General features: G+C 39.8%; 2 protein-coding genes across 5 annotated transcripts in view; one reads left to right on the forward strand and one right to left on the reverse strand.

Annotated features, from left to right (window-relative positions):
* The first annotated feature begins 5168 nt into the window (after window positions 1-5168).
* Window positions 5169-9009, forward strand: LOC149845460 (heterogeneous nuclear ribonucleoprotein 1-like). Its single transcript, XM_089995763.1, has 2 exons — window positions 5169-5526; window positions 6771-9009. The coding sequence occupies exons 1-2, from the start codon at window positions 5305-5307 to the stop codon at window positions 7932-7934; spliced, it is 1386 nt and encodes a 461-aa protein (XP_089851889.1). The 5' UTR covers window positions 5169-5304; the 3' UTR covers window positions 7935-9009.
* Window positions 9010-10744: 1735 nt separating this feature from the next.
* LOC149845461 (uncharacterized) overlaps window positions 10745-20049 on the reverse strand; it is a 60695-nt gene continuing 51390 nt past the window's right edge. For 2 of the 4 annotated variants that reach the window (XM_089995758.1, XM_089995762.1), the window contains 4 exons: window positions 11754-11890; window positions 11572-11652; window positions 11382-11487; window positions 10745-11248 (listed from right to left, as the gene is read on the reverse strand). In XM_089995758.1, the coding sequence (XP_089851884.1) occupies window positions 11180-11248; window positions 11382-11487; window positions 11572-11652; window positions 11754-11890 (393 nt within the window). In that variant the 3' untranslated portion in view covers window positions 10745-11179. Of the gene's footprint in view, window positions 11249-11381; window positions 11488-11571; window positions 11653-11753; window positions 11935-19867; window positions 20012-20049 lie in introns of those variants that run through there. The other 2 variants (XR_016430194.1, XM_089995759.1) reach the window with 2 other exon arrangements.

Raw genomic sequence — 20049 nt, forward strand, 5'->3', positions numbered from 1 at the left:
GAACTATGACCAGAATTTGGGTTATACGAACCAAACAATAAAATCACCATGAAGAATTTATTGTGAGCTCAACAATAGAGATACAAATCGATAAACCAAAGTATATACAGAAAAATTAAATCAGGTGCTCAAATAAAACGCAGTTGACATTATGAAATGAACCAGAAATGAAATGTTGGTGAAAGTTTTCTGAAACTAGAATGGAACCAGCCACTAAATGGGGATGTTCTGATAATGGCAGAAGCATGTATGTATGAAACAGAGACACTATAATCATTGAAACCTAGAGACTAGAATACAAGGATTTATAACCAAACTACAATGATCATGATGCACACGAAAACCAAAGTATAGTATGGCAGCTTATTCCCTATTGATAGAGATGACAAACATGCAAGGCCCAATGAAACGTTAAATGAGGTAAATCTTGGGAAAATTTATGATACGAAGGCAAGAGGACGGATAACCCAAGTCGAGAGAAAATAAAGAGAGTGAATATGTATCCCAGGCATTAAACCGAAGTAACCATCCCTGCCAAACCTCCGATCCTTACAGGTATATGCTAATTGAGATACAGCATAATGGATCGGTCCAGGCAAACGACTTTTATAACAAATGCATAGATGACAAAAGTGATTGAAAATGCTGTGGGAAATGTCATTCCTGAGCAACTGGGTTGCTGAGTAACCCAGCAGAATCCCAAATCATCCCTTATGAAAGTGTGGTCTTAGGTATGATGCCAAAGCGATTCTCATTATTTTCAAACATAAATTGCTGAAATACATAGCAGATGATGGACTGCAAAATGTTACAAACAGGAAACGACGAAGGGAGATTAAAAGAGTGAATCAGAAATCGACCAGGGAGCAACATAAATAGGATCTTACTCATGTATAGAGTGAGGAGATCCGATGAAATGAATCGTGAAAATGAGTGTGGGGATTTATGAGATCCCGTTGTTGTTGCATGAGATGGGCCAGAGTTGCTGTAAGCTATCTGACACCATCTATGGTGCGTAAAAGGGAGATTAAAACGAAATAGTGAAAATGGTTTAAGGTAACAAATACGAATAATCAAAATAAAGCGATGATGAAGACCAGAAATCTGGCGTAAAAGAAAAGGACATCATATGAAATAGAAAATCAAAAGAAAGAATAACATGGTTACTTGCCTGTAGCTTCGTAGAGATAGTCGTCCTCCTTTGGGTTAAGATGATCGATGGAGAGGATTAACGAATGTTTGGTTGATCCTTTTGATTTCACTTGCAGATGTTGCTTGATGATGAGTTTAATGTGTGTCGATAACAGCTCAGAAAGAGGAAATTCGGTGAAGGTCGATTGTAATGGATGCCTCCAGGAAGGACAACTGATGGATGCTCGATGAGAAGAGATGTCGATTGAAGACCCGATGCGTGAAGGTAGAGGATCGACACCAGAGGAGAAAAAGTAGATGATCAAAGTATGCTCAAGAAAAGTTGTTGCGTGAAGATGGGTGTCCTGAGAAGCGGTGGAGGCCTTCTTTTAAAGGAGCAGTGGAAAGTTAGAGTGGAAAAACTCGTTGGGGATGGAAGGTGAAGATCAGAGGGTTTTGTTGCAGATGTGCGATGGAGAGAGAAAGGAGAAACGCGCGGGAGGAGTTTGTTAGGAATTCTCTCTTTTTCCAAAAAGAGGTTTTCTTTTGGAAAATTTTTAAAAAAAAAGGGTTCAAATGTGAGGTTTTCAGAAAAATTATCTTAAAAAGCTTCAAAACTATTTATTTTTCTCGTAGTTTTTCCAATTTTTTTGGTTTTTGTGTTATTTTTCCATTTTTTTGTATTTTTTGGAATAAGAATCTAAGATTTTACGAGGAAACAAAGATCAAACACTATTTTTTTGTATTTTTGCAGAAATATTTACAAAAGAGAATTTTTCTGAGAACTCAAGGTGAATTTTGAGAAACTTTCTTCAGAAAGTGGATTTATGTCCGGATTTTTAGGAAATATTCGAGATTTACAACCCCAAATTGAGAAATATTAGGTTAGGGATTCACCAGAGTGCCTGTTAAAGTGCCCCAGCCATTTAGAACCATTTTTTTGTATTTTTGTAATCTTAATTTGGAAATCGAACAACGAAACTCAGATTTGGATTTAAAACACTGGATTCGGACCCGAAATCAATTCTGAATGGATCAATATGGTTTTTAATCAAGAAAATTTGAAGAATGACTGAAATTTAGCTTTGAAATCGCTTTGATTTTCTCAGAAGATGGAGTTAGGGGCAAAAGGGTCATTTTGCAAATCTTTGAAAAAATTGGGGTGTTCACAGGATCTCCTTTAAGTAACTAATCCTTAAGGAGATTCGTAAATATAGGGTGATCTGCATAAATTTTCTTACATTCGCATGCTTGTTGAATCATATATAAATTTATTTTTATTCATTTTGTTTCTTTTTCTCATTTGTTTATGGAATAAACCCTAACTTTTTTTCTCTCTCCTTGTAGTGATTTTCATTAAATTTTTTTGCTACATTTCAACGAGGATGCAGTATCCTTCGTATCAACTTCTCAGGTTAGGTTGAAAGGTGAGTTCTATATAAACAATATATATGCATATTTTTTATTTTATTTTGAACTTTTTTCTTTGTTTGTAGATATATGCAGTTAATAGCCTTATGTGTATTTGTGTTTCGTTGTTGTTGTGGATATTTTTTTTATATTTCTTTGTGTTTTATTTAATATTTGTCACTCGATTTATCATTTAGGGTTTTATTAATAGATATATATTTGTTTGTATTGTAGATTATTTATATTTATTTGCTTTTGTTGATATAATAGGGTTAGGGTTTACTGTGCACAAACATTGATTAGGGGTTAAGGGGTTATTATGGTTAGTTGGTTTTAAGAGTGGTTGTTGTAAGTAATTATGTTAATTGAATGTATGAAGTGTATATGAATAGTTTTTTTCATATGTTATTTTCATTAAATGAATATGTTGTCGGGTTGACGTAGGCATTTAATGATGGTCTCTAAAAGGGTTAAAATATATTAGTATATCATTGATCACCTTACTTGAAGATCTATAATGGTTTTCAATGGGTCAAACTTCTTTATCACTGAGTCCTCTTCCTTCTTAGATATTTTTGAGATGAGTGACACGATTGTGGTCACAAACTCCTCTACCTTTTATGCATGTGTTGTTGTCTGACCAACATTGAAGGTGTTAATTGTTGCTTTTTGTTTCAGTGCAAATTTTTAGGTTTTCGATTAGTGATGCTATATTTTCTATAAAAAAATGGCAAACACTCAAACTTTTGACCACGACACAGGCTCTCTCTACCCACGTGTCAACTTTACTCCATACTTTATATTAGGATGCATCACCCAAGTCCTAATTTTTGTTCTTTGGCATTTTTTATTGTGTTCCAACAATATCAAATGAAGTAGGTGTGGACTCCTTCAAGACACTCTTCTTAATCGCCATATTATAACAAACAAATTTAGAATTTTTTATAATAACAAAATGAAGAATATAAGTAAACAAACGGGCACAGAGACATAACATAGATTATTGAAAAAACATTGCAAAAAATAAACATAATAACCTATTCAAAATGCAGAAACTCAAATTGCTAAATAAATAAATAAAAATAAACAAACAGTGTTATGCGATCATATTTATAATAAAAGATACACAGCATATAAACAACCAAACTAGAGGAAAGAAGCATATGAATCTTTAAGGAACTAGTTAGACAAACAGATAAACACAAATGATTTTGAAAAGTTTGACGATAAACTAGTGTTGATGACTCGCTAAAATTAGTCACCGAAAATTGTTTGAGGGGGGAAGTATGTTGAGGACCACAAAAAGCCCTAGTTTATGCAAAAATAACTCTAAGTTGCAGATAATCGAAAGGTCACATTTAATGATTGTACAAAACTCTGCAAAAAAAAAAAAGATTAACATTTTTCTTTATTCCCAATATTTGTGATATTTTTAAAAATCTACTAATATGTTAAAAAAATTGCATACGAAAAGCATATTCACAATGACCTTAGTTGCGAGGTTAGTACCTAATATGCGATAGTCGTTTGAGAGTGCGAATTTCACGAAACTTCACAATGTGTCATATATGCATATCGCCCCATATTTGCAAAGATCCTTGATGATCAATTACTTAAAAGAGATGTGCACGGTTTTATGCAAACTTCGTTCTATACATGCAAATTTAGTGAAATATTTGTAAAGTTTTATTGGGTTTTAATTATACTAAGTTTGCATATATATATATATATATATATATATATATATATATATATATATATATATATATATATATATATGCGAACTTCGTAGTATATATGTGAATTTTGTTGAACATTTGTGAAGTTTCGACAAAAAAGATTTATAGATATAATTATGCGAACCTTTTGAAAAGCACAAAAAATCATGTAAATTCATATTTTAGTTAGAATTTGTGATACCTAAAAAACATAATGATATATCGCACCAACTTCGGGAGATTCTCTCATGCATAGGGTAAAATGATTTTGTTAAAGCTTAATATTTGTAAATTTGGACATCGGGCTGATTTTAAAATTTATAACTCATTTCTAGAAATATGTTATTTTTTTAACAAAATTACATACTAAACGTACAATAATAATTGCCCTAGAGGGGATAGCGTAGTTGGAGCGGCTCTTGGCTGTTAGACAGGCAGTTAGGGTTCGAATGCCCGCAGGCGGTACTCCTTTTGCATAAGCCGAAGCCATGCATAGGCCCTACGGGTGAGCTCTGACGTGGTGTTTCCCTAGGTTAAACATGGAAAAAAACTTTACAACAATAATAATTGTTATCACACAAATATCGTGATAAAAATCACGAATAACTGCACAGCTTATTTGTCATATAGGCCTCCACAAAATGGCACGGTCCAGATCATCTCCACAACACTCCCTAATATCAACGGCTCAGAACAACACTCACCCATCCTCATATAGGCACCTTCTCCACGTTTTGCCAACTCTCTGGAAAGACCCGAACACCGTGAGTCGGTGCTATGGAACAGGGAAAAACCTTCCAAGGAAAACACCAAACCCTACGCCAAATCTAGACCGTCCATCCCTGCACCTCTCTAACCGTCCATCTACTAGTTTCCCTCTCTAGCGAACCACAGGACTGCGTATAGATATTTTTATCCGCAGGCAGAGAGAGGGTTCTCTCTCGCAAACCCAATTCGCCCCCTTCTCTGTTCCTCGCGAGAAGGGAAGGCAGAAGAAGAAAGAAGTGGAAGGAAAAGTAGAGGAGGAAAGAGAGGAAGAGAAGCGATGGATTCGGACCAGGGGAAGCTGTTCATCGGAGGGGTGTCGTGGGAGACGACGGAGGAGAAGCTGACGGAGCACTTCGGGAACTACGGGGAGGTGGCGCAGGCGGTAATCATGAGGGACAAGCTCACGGGCCGACCCAGAGGGTTCGGCTTTGTCGTCTTCTCCGATCCCTCCCTCCTCGATACGGTCCTTCAGGACAAACACACCATCGACGGTAGAACTGTAAGTTACCCAGATGGGTTTTCTGTTTTTTTTTTCTGCTCCGTTTTCACCAGATTTGGTTCTGGTTTCGCCTTTTAGTTGTTTTAGGTTTTGGGGTTTCTTTTTTCGAAAAAAAAATGATTGGGTAGGGAATTCTTTTTTGTGGGTGTTTGGTGGAATGGGTTTAGGCCCTGTTTAATGATATGTTGTATCGGATTGGTTTTGAACCGTAGGTTTGATTCATGTAGTGATAAGGATTTGTTGTTGTTTTTTTGGGTTCTGTGATCTGATTTTGGTTTGTGACGAATCCCCAAACTCTTGCGATTCATTGTTGATTCGTTTCTACTTTTTTTTTTGGACATTTCTAGTGAGTTTTATGACGGTTGATGTCATTTGTGTGTCCGTGTGTTGTCTTTGAAGGTTGTACTTTGATTGCTCGATGAATGGGTTGTCCTGCGATTTTGTTTTCTAGCTGATTTTGGGCTTAATACGAACAGCCTTTGAAGTGGACATGTATCATTGGTTGTTTTTACGTTTTTTTTTCTCTTCAAAATGTTGGTTATCACGAGTAGTATTTTAATGCTAGTTTCATCTGAAAAACTGGGTCGGTGGGAGTTAGCAAAATGCTTCTCGGTGTTGAAGGTAACAAGTGTAATTGCTGCTTCTGTTATGCATCAGTGGTGTTTTTATGTTGGAAGCTGTCTTCTTCCTTGTTAACTCTTTGAAGGGCAGTCCGTTTGTCTAGAGTTCTGTTTCGTTGTTCATATATGCTTTTTTTGTTGGTGCTAGTCTTCTAGCATTAATGCCAGCTTATAGTGTGAATAGATTTGTTTCTCCGAGTTTTTGTTTTGTGTTGAGTTGGGAATATTGATACGAATTAATCTATTTGATTGTTCATAGACTTTTGTGAATTTAATGGTTTATTGTCACTGCCATGATATCACACGCACTCCGAACATGTGTAAAATCAAAACTTAAAGAGGGTTTTCTGCTTTATGTGTGCGTCTTTTTCCTGTTGATTTGTTGCTTTGTTGATATTAATTAAGGGAAGCATTTTTAACCAAATGTGAGATTTGATGATGCCTTATGCTTATAATTCCAGTGTATGAGTTATGAGATCTATCCATCTGCTTCCACTCATGAAATTGTACTTCATCTTCTGTATTCACTGCAATTATGTTGTTCTTTTTTATTGTGTAGCATTGTATATGTATGTGTATTTTGTTTTTCTGTGTCCGATGGTTATGTCTGCTTTGATTATTCAGGTTGAGGCAAAGCGGGCCTTATCAAGAGAAGAACAGCAAGTATCCTCTAGGTCTGGGAATGCTAATGCAGGGAGAAACGTTGGAGGTGGTGGCAATGTTAGAACCAAGAAGATTTTTGTGGGTGGGCTTCCTCCAACATTGTCCGAAGAGGGATTCCGTCAATACTTTGAGCAGTATGGTAATGTAACAGACGTCGTAGTGATGTATGACCAGAGCACCCAGAGGCCAAGGGGATTTGGGTTTATTTCATTTGATTCTGAGGATGCTGTTGATAGAGTTCTACATAAGACATTTCATGACTTGAATGGTAAACTTGTTGAGGTTAAGCGTGCTTTGCCAAAGGAATCAAACCCTGGAAGTGGTGGACGCTCAGGTGGTGGCAGCTATCAGAGCTATGGCAGTGCTGGTTCCAACAGTTATGATGGTAGAATGGATGCAAACCGATATGGACAACCTCCAGCAGCAGGAGGTGGATTTTCTGCATATGGTTCCTCCGGCTATGGGGCACCTAGCTATGGATATGGGACAGCGGGTAATGGTAGTGTTGGTTATCCGGGTTATGGTGTTGGTGGATATGGAAGTGCTCCCCCTAATGCTGGGTACAGTGGTCCAGCTGGTGGATATGTCAATCCATCTGCTCCTACCACTGGTTATGTTGGTGGCCCACCTGGGGCGCCCCGAAGCCCATGGAGTAATCAAGTACCTACAGGTTATGGAATGCAAGGTAATACTGCAGGTTATGGTGTCAATGCTGGGTATGGAGGTGCAGCTCCATGGAGTGCATCTGGTGCTAGCGGTGGTGGTGGGCAGTCACCTGGTGGTGGTGCAGGTTTTACCAACCCAAGTTATGGGTATGGTTATGGAAGCGGTGAAGGGTCATACGGAAATTCTGGTAGCTATGGTGCTGTTGGTGGCCGAGCTGGCAGTGTTCTAAATACTACCTCCAGTGGTGTTAGTGAGCAACCTGGGGGAAGTGCTGGCTATATGGGTGGTGGTTATGCAGAGGCTAACGGCAACTCTGGATACCCCAATGCCATGTGGAGGTCTGATCCTTCACATGGTATGGCACAGGGTGGAGGTTATGGTGTGCCTCAAGCAAATGGTGCTCCTGGGGTACAGTCTGGGTATGGTGGCTATGGTGCTGGGAATCGGCAGAGCCAGTAGAGCATTTGAAAGATGTGTGGATCTTCTGGTTTAACAAAAGTGGCTACATCAGCAAGTGGGGTTTCTGCAGTCCGTCAGCTGGGCGAGGCATCTCTTTCAGATTGAAAATGAATTGCAGGACTGGTTGGGTTGCTTAAATCCCAGTAGTTACAAGTAGCTCTTTTGCTAGTTAGAATCAGTAGATCCAAGGATTATATAAGTCTTTTAGTATTTCCTATGTAGTTAATTCTGTGTGGTGTTGATGTCTCTAGGCGTACTTGCTAGCCATATCTATAGTTTTTGATACATTAGTATTTTTGTTTTGAGTGTAGTTGTTTCGTACCTGCTAATGTGATTGTGGAGCTTGTCTTTTTTTCTTCCCTCTGTTTTTCTTAATGTTACAGTAGCACAAACTTTCAATTTGTGATTTGATGAGGAAGAGTAGCTAAATATGTGTTAAAGTTTTGGTGTTAGTTTTGCAGCGTGACTGCTGTGGGAAGGGTTAAGCCTCACTGTTAGATCTGCATGATACTTGATATTGAGTAGTGTTTTGAAGTAGAAAGAACTAAGGGGGAAAGGGAGCTAAACACTTGAGCTCAGAGTAGGAATATTAGTAGTTGAAATATTTGTCAGTGGCATAATTTGTTTCCTCCTGTATTTGCCATTGTCTACAGGAGAGATGCTGTGCCTTTTTTAAGTCCTGCGGAGATCAGAGGTTTGGGGTGGGGATTGCGATGAAAATTCCGATTGGCCACGGTTGTTTCAGCTTGTAAACCGATCCGATGGTGAGCACCTGCATCTGGAACTTGTGATGGCTCTCTCCTCGTGAATTGCCTACCAGCATGCTGCTTGAGCTTGGGTGATGCATATACCTGCTGTTCTTCATGTTGTTCTTTGTTGTGGGCTTGGGAGGATTGAACATTTACCAAAAGCTTCTTGCCTGAGATTAGCCTGATTGTTTTCATGGTATTTTGCTGAGGCAGTCATAGGGTTTTAGAGAGAGTTTTTCTCTTTCCTACTTTAAAGGGTTAATCATTTGTTGGTGGTTGTGGGTTTTGCCAGTGTGAGTTCCAACCATCAATTCGTTACTCTTCCCTCAGCCTGTGTTTGTGTTTCTTCCTTCCAAATCTGGCAAACAAAAGCGTGTTGCTTACATACTAATGAACTAATAAGTGGGTGTTAATAACTAACCTTTGGTATTTTCTTTCATCTGTTTATTACACGGGGAAACCGTGGGGTGCTAAAAAAAAATGTTCCTCGCGTTTGGGCGTGGAAGGTGCATCAAGCGGATGACCTTAATACGAGTCCTTCATCACATCACAAGTCTTTTGACCAAGTTCTGAAGAAAATGCTTCTGCCTGATGTCCACTCTTGGATGTTGTTGGACGAATGTTTTTTATCATTTATCCAAACATAAACCAGCTGCTTTTGTTGGGGTGTTTCGTTCTCGCATTGTGAAAATTCTTGAAAACTTGTTGCAGTGAAAATGACCACAAGCCCTTTAACTACCTTGAGAGAAGCATTTAGAAAACATAACGGGCAACAAGAAGTGAATAAAAAATCTTGAAAATTGTTTGCAGTAAAAAATGACCACAAGCGCTTTAACTACCTTGTGGTTATTTTAGAGCCCAGCAATGGTTATGAAAGAAGCATTTAGAAAACATAACGGGCAGCAAAAGTGAATGAAAATAAGCAGTAAAATTTTTTTTTTTGTATTGGCAAGCTGGGGTTTGGCAGACCCGGGACCAGTTACAATTACATAACAGAGATCGTCATCATTTGGTTTTCAACCGTGCAAGTCTATCTACATAATTGTTACTCTTATAAACATGCAAAACGAGTAGTAAATGGCATAAAGAAAAGTAGGATGAAATTCATGTTTTTTACTTGAATGTGTAGCTTTTAAGCCTTTTCCCCAAAAATGCCGTGTTTAATAAGAAATGTTTATATGTTTTTTATTTTAGAAAGAATATGTATTTTTAAAGTGAAAATTCCATCTATAATAAGTTTGGTTTCAATTTGTGAAAAGCAAACTATATTTTAGAGGCGGGTCTCTCGTGAAGTTCACTTTCCACACCAAGTGAGCTTACAAAGTCTTTCGAAGCTTTTGATAGCTATGGCTAACTTGACAGGTGAAGAGAAAACATATCACAGCTTAATTTCTTCGATTATCACACACATTGGGAGATGATTACCACATGTATGTTATTAGAGAAAAAATAAATCTTTGTACAAAATGTGAAAATAGCTTTCTATGCTATTCCAAGAGAATGATCACAACTTTGTATGATTTCCAAAGCCATACATGGGCAAAGTTTCTCCACAAGGAAAGGCAAAAGAGTTTTTATATTTGACGATTTTTCACATTTTGTAGTCTTTCCAGCCTTATGTTTCATGCTTTTCATATGCAAAATTTTCATGGGTTCAAAATTTCCTAAGAAAAGTTTTATCACTTCCAAACATGGCCAAAAGTCTCCTATACATGCCCCTATTTATATGGTAGGGGCGACTTAAGAACATTGCAGACATCATGAGTTTGAAACCCACGGGTGCACATCCCTTACCAATGGAGGCTTGGCTTGTTTGGTAGGAGCAATTAGTGCATGTCACTTATGTTGGACGTTGCAAGTTCAAATCCCAATGGTACGGTTGCATAACTAGTGGGGTCTGCCTAACTCCAGCTTGCCTATAAAAATAAAAAAAGAAATGCCGAGTGCACATGCCTTGATGTGAGGCGGAAGCTGGGTGTACTTTAGTGGGTAAGGGCCCTTGAGGTTTTTACACCAATGAGCGCATGGTTTTCCCCGGTTTTGCATAAGAAAAGAAGAGAGTGAGAGAGATGAATCATTTACTTGTTCCAAGCATAATGTTAATCATCAAATGATTATTCCCCAGTTCAATAATGGACGGTAGTGTGTCCTCTGAAACGGGATAGAGCCCAAGTATAGAAACCAATGGTTGGTTTTCACACTTTTGAAATGGGATAGTGTACAAAAATGCAGAGACAACTTGCAATCTGCGACTGACGTCCTAATTTTGCCTGCTTGTGGCGATTGCAAACTTTTTGCCTGCTCCATAAGCTTCAAACTCGGGCATAGGCGCAGTGACAACAAACACAGTGATTCACCAAACTCTTCAGTGGACCATCTTCAGGCAACTAAGATGAGAATATATCCACTGTGAACACACACACACAATGGATACATCAAGAGCGAAACTGCATCTGCTTATTGTCATCAAATCTCCATCTACATCATGAAAGAACCTTAGGCTGAGGGCATGCTCTCATATGGGTTACTGAAAGCACTCGAGTTACCAGGCCGAGAGAACACAATCTACATTAACATGTTAACATGTCAGATTGGTATTAGCTTTCCTTCCTAATCAGAACTTCAATAAACAGCTCATAACTGTCCACATAAGTTAGTTAATACAGGATATATTACACAGAAGACGATAAAGTCTAACCTGATAATCACCAAGTGTACGTGATCTAAAACCCGCTGCACAGTACACAAAGTAATATTCCCATGTACGAATGAACTTCTCATCAAATCCCAACTCCAGAATTTTACTGAAACATAAAAAAAACACTTATGATGTTGCAAACTGTGCCAGGGAGATTTCTTTTATCTGAACACAGAATAATGTTTCATACCTTCTGTTTGCCATAAAATTCCTTCTCCAATATTGTAACGTTTGGTAATAATGGATGCCGATATTCTCCACATGCTCCACACTGCATTTTATCAATTTGTTACTTTCTCAAAGGAACAGAGGAAAAGAAAAGAATAAGAGCAGAGCAGATGTGAAAAAACAATTAAGTGCATGTAGTCTTACCAAAGTCTTGATGCAGAGGTCATAGCAGATGTTACTCTGCTCAAGGAAGGAAGTAATCCACCAGGGAAAATGTATTCCTTTATAAATTCAGAGCTTTTCCGGTGCTCGTTATAACGTTGATCTGGTATTGATATAAACTGGGAGCATATAACATCGATTTCCACCCAGTTAACAAGCTAAACTATGTTGAGAATAAGAGTGAGGTACTTGTATTGAACTTTTATTCCAATAACCTTTGAGCATTGAGACTAATCACAGTAAAAGACAAATTAAATTGCAACAAACACACTTAGAATCAAGCTTGTGTGTGCATGCTAAGGACATAAAGAGGTCAGACTAGAGTCAGATTTGGGTTGGACATGATCAGATGTAGTATAATTGGATTAGGAGTCGGAATCATATAGATAAAGAAATCCTTTATCTAAACTGACCTGGGTTACCTATTTATCGTAATTGACATGTAACTATATGTAAACAAACTCAGATCCAGAGTTAAGAGCCGTATTTGATTTAGTGTAAAAACATAAACTGAATCCGACTAACAAATTAGGGTCAGATTGTAGGGCAAAACCCTGTAAAAAACAACATGACAGGGAGCGTACCTGGATTCGCCATTGTCCGTGTAGGTAGTTCGGCGTTCTCCTCAGCCGGTCGACGCCCACAATGAGCCCAGGCCTTATGTCAACGGTGAGCAGGACCCTATTCTGCTAAATCTCAATGCAGAACTAAATTTGGGCAGGGAAGTGTTACGAATTCTCATCATCTTCGTAACCCCTAAGCCCTTTATATAATGGAGGAATTGGGCAGTTACGTGAATGTGGTCTCTCCACATTCACGTAACTCCCACCCACTATCTCCATTATTCAGCCACTTACGTGACCCACTGGTGTCAAACCGGGTCAGACTATGGGTTGGACCCGTAACCCATAATGTCCAACATTCTCCCACTTGACCCATTGACACCAAAAGTGTACTAAATCGAGGTGTATACCGTTATCTCGATTTAATTCTTCATGTGGGTTCACATGCCACCCTTTATCACAAGGATGAATCGTATGAGTCAAGGATATGAACACCTCTTTATGAAATGTCATATTTCCTTGTACTACACTACAATTCACCTTCAATACTTAGGCATGTAAAGAAATTACCTTTATGAATAGGTTGGTCTCTCACCTATTCTATTGGTCCTTTAATATTGTTATTTTGCTATTCTCTCTAACCCATATGAGAGATTCTTTATGCAAAATCAACAATAACACAAAACCTCAGAGAATCAAAACATAAACACAAATGTGATTACATAATGTATTGTCATACATCAGAAGGAATAAAAAAGACCCATCCCCTTTACATGTTGGGAATACAATCCCGGTGCTAGCCCTTTAGTAAGGGGATCCGCAGTCATTTCCTTCGTCCCAATTGTATCAATACATATCAGATGATTCTCAGTCCTTTCTTTAACAACAAAATATTTTAACTCCATGTGTCGACACGATGTTGAGCTCTTGTTGTTATTTGAAAAGGACACGGCTGCTTCATTGTCACAAAAGATCTTTAGTGGTCTCTCAATAGAGTCCACTATACCAAGACCCATAATGAAGTTTCTTATCCAAATGGTCTGTGACGTAGTCTCGTATAGAGCAATAAATTATGCCTCCATGGTATGAGCAATAGTGGTAGACTGCTTTCCACTTCTCCATGAGACAACACCACCCGCTAGAAGGAAAATGTATCCAGTAGTGGATTTTAAACTGTCAATACACCCTCCTAAGTCCGCATCAGAGTATCCAATGACCTCTAGGTGGTTTGCTTTCCTGTAGGTCAACATATAGTCTTTCGTTCCTTATAAATAGCGCATGACCTTCTTCGCTGCCTTCCAGTGCGCAATGCCTGGATTTGACTGATATCTACCAAGCATTCCCACAGCAAATGTTATATCAGGTCGAGTGCAAGTCTGCGCGTACTGTAAACTCCCAACTGCTGAAGCATATGGGACAACATCCATCTGAGCCTTCGCAATATCATCCTGAGGACAGTCCTTCAAGCTCAATTTATCCCCTTTCACTATAGGTGCCGAACTAGAAGAACAATTCTCCATCCCATATCTTTTAAGAACCTTAAGGATATAGGATTTCTGAGATAGGCCAAGGACACCCTTAGTTCTGTTACGACGGATCTCGATTCCAAGGACATAAGTGGCCTCACCCATGTCTTTCATATCGAAATGAGAGGAAAGAAATTCTTTTGTTTCATGTAAAAGACTCAAATCATTAGTTGCAAGAAGAATATCGTCAACATATAATACCAAAATTATGAACTTACTCCCACTAGTCTTAATGTAAATACACTGATCAACAATGTTTTCAGTGAATCCAAAGTTCATAATTACCTAATTGAACTTCTTATACCACTGGCGGGAGGCCTGTTTAAGTCCATAAATTGACTTATTTAATTTGCAAACTAAGTTATTCGAGTCATCTATACTGAAACCAGGAGGTTGTTGCATGTATACCTCCTCATCCAGATCCCCATTCAGGAAGGCAGTTTTCACATCCATCTGATGTAGCTCTAAATCAAAATGAGCTACGAGGGCCATGATTATCCTTAATGATTCCTTAGTTGAGACAGGAGAAAAAGTTTCATTACAATCAATGCCCTCTATCTGTGTGAAACCTTTTGCAACAAGCCTAGCCTTGTACCTCTCCACATGACCTTTAGAGTCTGTTTTGGTTTTATAAACCCATTTACAACCAACATGTCTAACTCCACCATGTCGAGGTACAAGATCCCACACTTGGTTCTTTGCCATAGAGTCAAGATCTTCTTTCATGGCATTGATCCAATGTGTTGATCTTTCACTTTCAATGGCTTCTGCAAATGTGAAGGGATCTTCATCAATGTCTATGAAATCATTTGACTCTTGTAAATACACCACATAGTCCGGATGGATAGCAGATTTCCTAATTCTGGTGGACCTCCATACAGGTGCTACAGGTGGTTCAAAATGAGCCTCTGTATCCTGTTGTTGTTGTATATCCTCATCAACAACCAGATCTAGTTGGGATTGATGTTCATTGACTGGACTTTCTCTTACATTACTCGAAGGAACAATGATAGAGAAAATCGGGTCACTATCCTTAGCAGGTGAGAAACCTGAATCCTGCATTTCCTCAAAATTAATATTTTGAGATGCATCTATCCCAACAGAACCATTTTCAAGAAATCTTGCTTTATCTGTTTCCACTATCTGTGGTGTATGAGATGGACAATAAAACCTAAAGCCTTTCGATCTTTCTAGATAACCAATGAAGAAACCACTAGTTGTCCTAGGATCAAAAGCTTTTATATGTGGGTTATACAATTGCATATATGACAAAGAAGGTTTTCTACCTGTCCATAACTCGTAAGGAGTCTTTTGAATAGCCTTCGTAAGAACCTTATTCAAAATATGCACTGCAGTCCTAAGAGCTTCACCCCACAAAGTCAAAGGAAGGTTTGAGTGATTCAACATCGCTCGAACCATTTCTTTAAGCGTACGGTTTCTCCTTTCAGCTACACCATTCTGGTAAGCACTACCAGGCATGGTATACTGAGGTACAATGCCTTCCTCTTTTAGAAACCGCGCTAATGGACCTTCCTTTTGTCCCATCTCAGTGAAACGACCATAATATTCGCCACCTCTATCTGACCTGACAACCTTAATAACTTCATCGGTTTGTTTCTCTACTTCTTTCTTGAAGTCCTTAAAACCTTAAAGACTTCAGATTTTTCAGATAATAAGTAGAGATACATATACCGTGAGTAATTGTCTATAAAGGTGACAAAATACTTTTCACCCGTATAACACGGTGAAAAAGGGCCGCAGACATCCGTATGCACTATTTCTAATTTTCCATTGCTGCGTTTGGCGTCTTTCTTATATGTGTTAGACTGCTTAGCCTTTATGCAGTCAACACATGGCTCTATATTTGTAAAATCAAGGGATCCAAGGATTCCCTCTTTCACGAGTCTTTGGACTCTCTCTTTCGAGATATGTCCTAATCTTTGATGCCAAAGCAAATAGGATTGATCATCCTTTAGACCACGTTTATTGTCAATCATTGTGTTCGCAATGGAGTGAGATTCCTGAATTTGGAGTTTGGTTCTTAATCGATACAAACCATCACACGTATATGCAGAACCTATATTCATTGAATTTTTCATAATAATAAGTTCAGATTTTTCAAATTTAAAAGCAAAGCCAAACTTGTCAAGTCTTGAAATTGAAATTAGGCTCCGACTATAATATGAAACATAAAATATATCGACCAAATCCAACATGAATCCTGACTCCAACACAATTCTGCAGGTCCCAACGCTCTTGACATGCGAACGCATCTTATTTCCTGAGAAGATGCTTCTTTCATGCTTCGTTGGTTCCCTTTTGTTCAGAAATGCCTGCAAAGAGTTGGCAATGTGCACCGTGGCACTAGAATCAATCCACCAACTATGCAATGGAACATGAATAAGATTGCACTCATGAGAAACGAATGACTTATTACCTTTATTTTCGAGTCACTTCTTAAACTTCAAACAGTCCACCTTCTTATGACCTTTCTTTTTGCAGAAGAAACACTTTATAGAAGAGCCACCTAACTGGGATTTGACTTTCGCCTGAGAGTTTGAACTCTTCCCAGTGGCTCTCTTCTGATTCTTCTTTTTGAAGGAGATTTTCTTTGGCCTCGACCTCTGTTTTTCCTTATGAGAGGCTATATGTGCACTTGGCACCCTCTCACCCTTCAATCTCTCCTCTTCCTCAACACACTTACTCAAGAGGTCATTAAAAGACCACTCATCATTATGTGTGTTGTAGGAGATTTTAAAGGGTCCATACTCAGTAGGTAACGAGGTTAAGATCAGATGGACTAAAAAGGAGTCAAAGATGGCGAACTTCATGTCATTCAGTTGAGTCACAATATTCCTTATTTCCAAAATATGCTGTCGGATGTGACTGTCACCAGCATATTTCATAGACACTAATTTGGACATGAGGGTACTGGCCCTTGCCTTATTAGAAGTGACGAATTGAGCCTCAATGGCTCCCAGAAATTCCTTAACCATCCTACAATGAGGAATGGCGCCTCGAATATTCTTAGCCACCCGAGATTGCAAAAGCAACAGGCTAAGTCTGTTCGAGCGCTCCCACTTCTCAGAGGCAGCCTTCTGATCGACTGTACTCTGCTCTGTAAGAGCGGGAGGTTCGTCAATTCTAAGGGCGAGATCTAAATCCATATAGCCCAAAGTGAATAACACGATTTCTTTCCAATCAGAAAAATTCGATCCGTCTAAGATAGGGATACTACTTGAATCGTCGATATGAAAGGAACCTGATAAATCAAGGAACGAAAAACGGAAAGACATTACTATTATTGCTCAAACGAGACTTGTGTTGAAAAGGTAAAAGTGAGACCCTTTATTTTCACCTTTTCTGAGACAAGCATAGTTGAGCCATTATCGTTTCACTTTGGTGAAAACGACAATACTCATAATTGCTCTGTCTCTTCAATTCTCAAGGAATTGACTTCAGTTGGTGAAACTAGTAGATCATGAATTCAGAGGTAATTCAGTACTGTACCTTTGGGTACGAACATGCTTCATGGGCTGGAATGCACATCTACAATCACACCCTGTGTAAATTTGGAATACAATAACCTACCTTTGGGTAGAATCGATGTTTCATAAATTCACACACAATCATAATAACGAATCTTAATACGGTCCAAAGAATCCTTAATTAACACGACTCAGATCACTTTGGTGATTACACGAATCGGTCAATCAAGATCTTTTACCGAAAAAAAAAACCTATTCGTATTATGGAGTACGCCCATGCACACATTTTAATGCATGTATATTCATGACATAATATCAGTTCATACTTCAACAAAAAATGCATAAACTAATTGTCATAAATTTAGTTACAATTCATGACATAATATCAGTTCATACTTCAACAAAAAATGCATAAACTAATTGTCATAAATTTAGTTACAATTCATGCTTAAAATCATCATGCATAACTTAACCAACGCTAAATACATGAATTAACATGCATAAGTCATACATTATTCAAAATAAATACTTTATAAAGCATGAAAAATAACAAAAGCATGCTCATATGGGAAAAACCCAGGGTTCTCATGTAAGAACCAGTCTAAAAACACTTTGAACCGGTCTGAAAACGCCCTGAACCGGTCATCTAAGGGTCCGAACCGGTTTTAAACCTTATAAATCGATACTTAATATGAACAAAAGTTCATAAAACCCTATGATCGTATGCCAAAATCCCTGTATTTCTTTATATTTATGAAAACAGTGTCTCAGCATCCCGGAATCGGTGAAAAAATGGAAAGAACCGGTCAAAAATGGCTCTAAACCAGTTTTGGAAGGGGTCGGATCAGGTTCCTGATCCGATTAAGTCTCAATAGTGTTGGAATTCTGCTTTTATGGATCCAACCCAGTTTAAATGGGATCCGGGTCTGACCCGACCCATACTTAATACGGGTCGGACCCGGCCCAAACTAAAACCCGGGTTAGACCCGGTCCGAAACAGGCCCGGGTCGGACCCGGTCCAAAATAGACCCGGGTCGGACTCGGTCCCTCATGGATTCAGGTATGACCCGGTCCAAACCGGATACCGAGTTCGACCCGGTCCAAACCGGACCCGGGTACGACCCGGTCCAAACCAGACCCGGGTACGACCCGGTCCGAAACGGACCCCGGGTTCGACCCGGTCCGAAACGGACCCCGGGTTCGACCCGACTCTTAATGGGTTCGGATCGGACCCATTCCAAAATGGATCTGGATCGGACCCGATCTAAATGGAGACCCGATCCTTTTCGGATCAGACCCAGACTCGGTCCCATTATGGGTCCGGGTCAGATCCAAAAAAAATAGCAGGCCCGATCCATTTAGGGTTTGGATCAGGCCCTGATATCGGGTCTTCACTCGGGACCCGATCCGGTCCCCTGTTAGAAATTAAACAGAAACCCGATGGGTTTCTGTTTGAATTTTCAGGGAAACCGAAAAGGGTTTCCGCCCTTTTCGGTTCCACGACGACCCACGTCACCGTCACGGCGACCGTGCCCGATGGCCGACAACCTGCGTCACCACACGGTGACGCCGGTCCGGCACCAGCCTCCCCGTCAGACATCGTCGCCCCACGACGACGATGGTGGCTCCGTCGTCCGATGGCTGAAAGGCACGGCTGGAACAACAATGCTGACAAGATCGCCGGCGATCGGCGGATGATTCAGCCGGCATATCGCCCCACGGTGATGGTCTAATCCGGCGACAGCCCCGGCGAAAAACCCACCCCCTCCCCGGTGACAGGTAAGGGTTAAAATTTTTTTTTTATTGTCGCCGGTTTACAGGTCACTCCGGCGATGAGGTGGGGTAACCAGGGCGCCGGCAAGACCGCCGTTGTCACCTCTGCAGCTTTCCGGCAAAAGCCCCTTGCCCAACGGCTGAAATGGAAAAACAGAGAAACCCTTTCGCCATCTGCCAGCCGACAGCTACGGGGAATTTTTTAGGCGATGGTTCCAGCGACCATCCCGGCAACAGCGGATCATCCCTGCAGCCCGACGGCCATAGGTATATTCCGATCATCCTTTCTTTTTCTTTTATAAGGATATGATCAGCCGCTTACCGGTGGTTGTCGCCCCACGGCGACTCCACCGATGCCGTAAACGCCGAAACGGCCTACACAACCACACGCAGCGGAAAATGCGTGGTAGCACAGTGGGCCCATAACCCATTGTAGGGCGAAACCCTGTAAAAAACAACATGACAGGGAGCGTACCTGGATTCGCCATTGTCCGTGTAGGTAGTTCGGCGTTCTCCTCAGCCGGTCGACGCTCACAATGAGCCCAGGCCTTATGTCAACGGTGAGCAGGACCCTATTATGCTAAATCTGAATGCAGAACTAAATTTGGGCAGGGAAGTGTTACGAATTCTCATCATCTTCGTAACCCCTAAGCCCTTTATATAATGGAGGAATTGGGCAGTTACGTGAATGTGGTCTCTCCACATTCATGTAACTCCCACCCACTATCTTCATTATTCAGCCACTTACGTGACCCACTAAGAGGGTGTCAAACCGGGTCAGACTGTGGGTTGGACCCGTAACCCATAATGTCCAACAGAGATATCTAGCACATAAGAATGCCATTTTACATTCCTACATGAAACACACACACTCACACGCATTCGTGCACCTGATAGGACAAGAAATTTGGTTGAATTGAGAATTGGA

The sequence above is a fragment of the Nuphar pumila genome, chromosome 2 (assembly GCF_984573655.1).
Source record: "Nuphar pumila chromosome 2, dmNupPumi1.hap1.1, whole genome shotgun sequence".
NCBI classification, from domain to species: Eukaryota; Viridiplantae; Streptophyta; class Magnoliopsida; order Nymphaeales; family Nymphaeaceae; genus Nuphar; species Nuphar pumila.

Excerpts from the sequence above, each read along its gene's own strand:
- LOC149845460 (XM_089995763.1), top strand. The coding sequence starts at position 5,305 with ATGGATTCGGACCAGGGGAAGCTGTTCATCGGAGGGGTGTCGTGGGAG. Across the intron at positions 5,527-6,770 it reads ACACCATCGACGGTAGAACT|GTTGAGGCAAAGCGGGCCTT; the intron begins GTAAGTTACCCA and ends TTGATTATTCAG.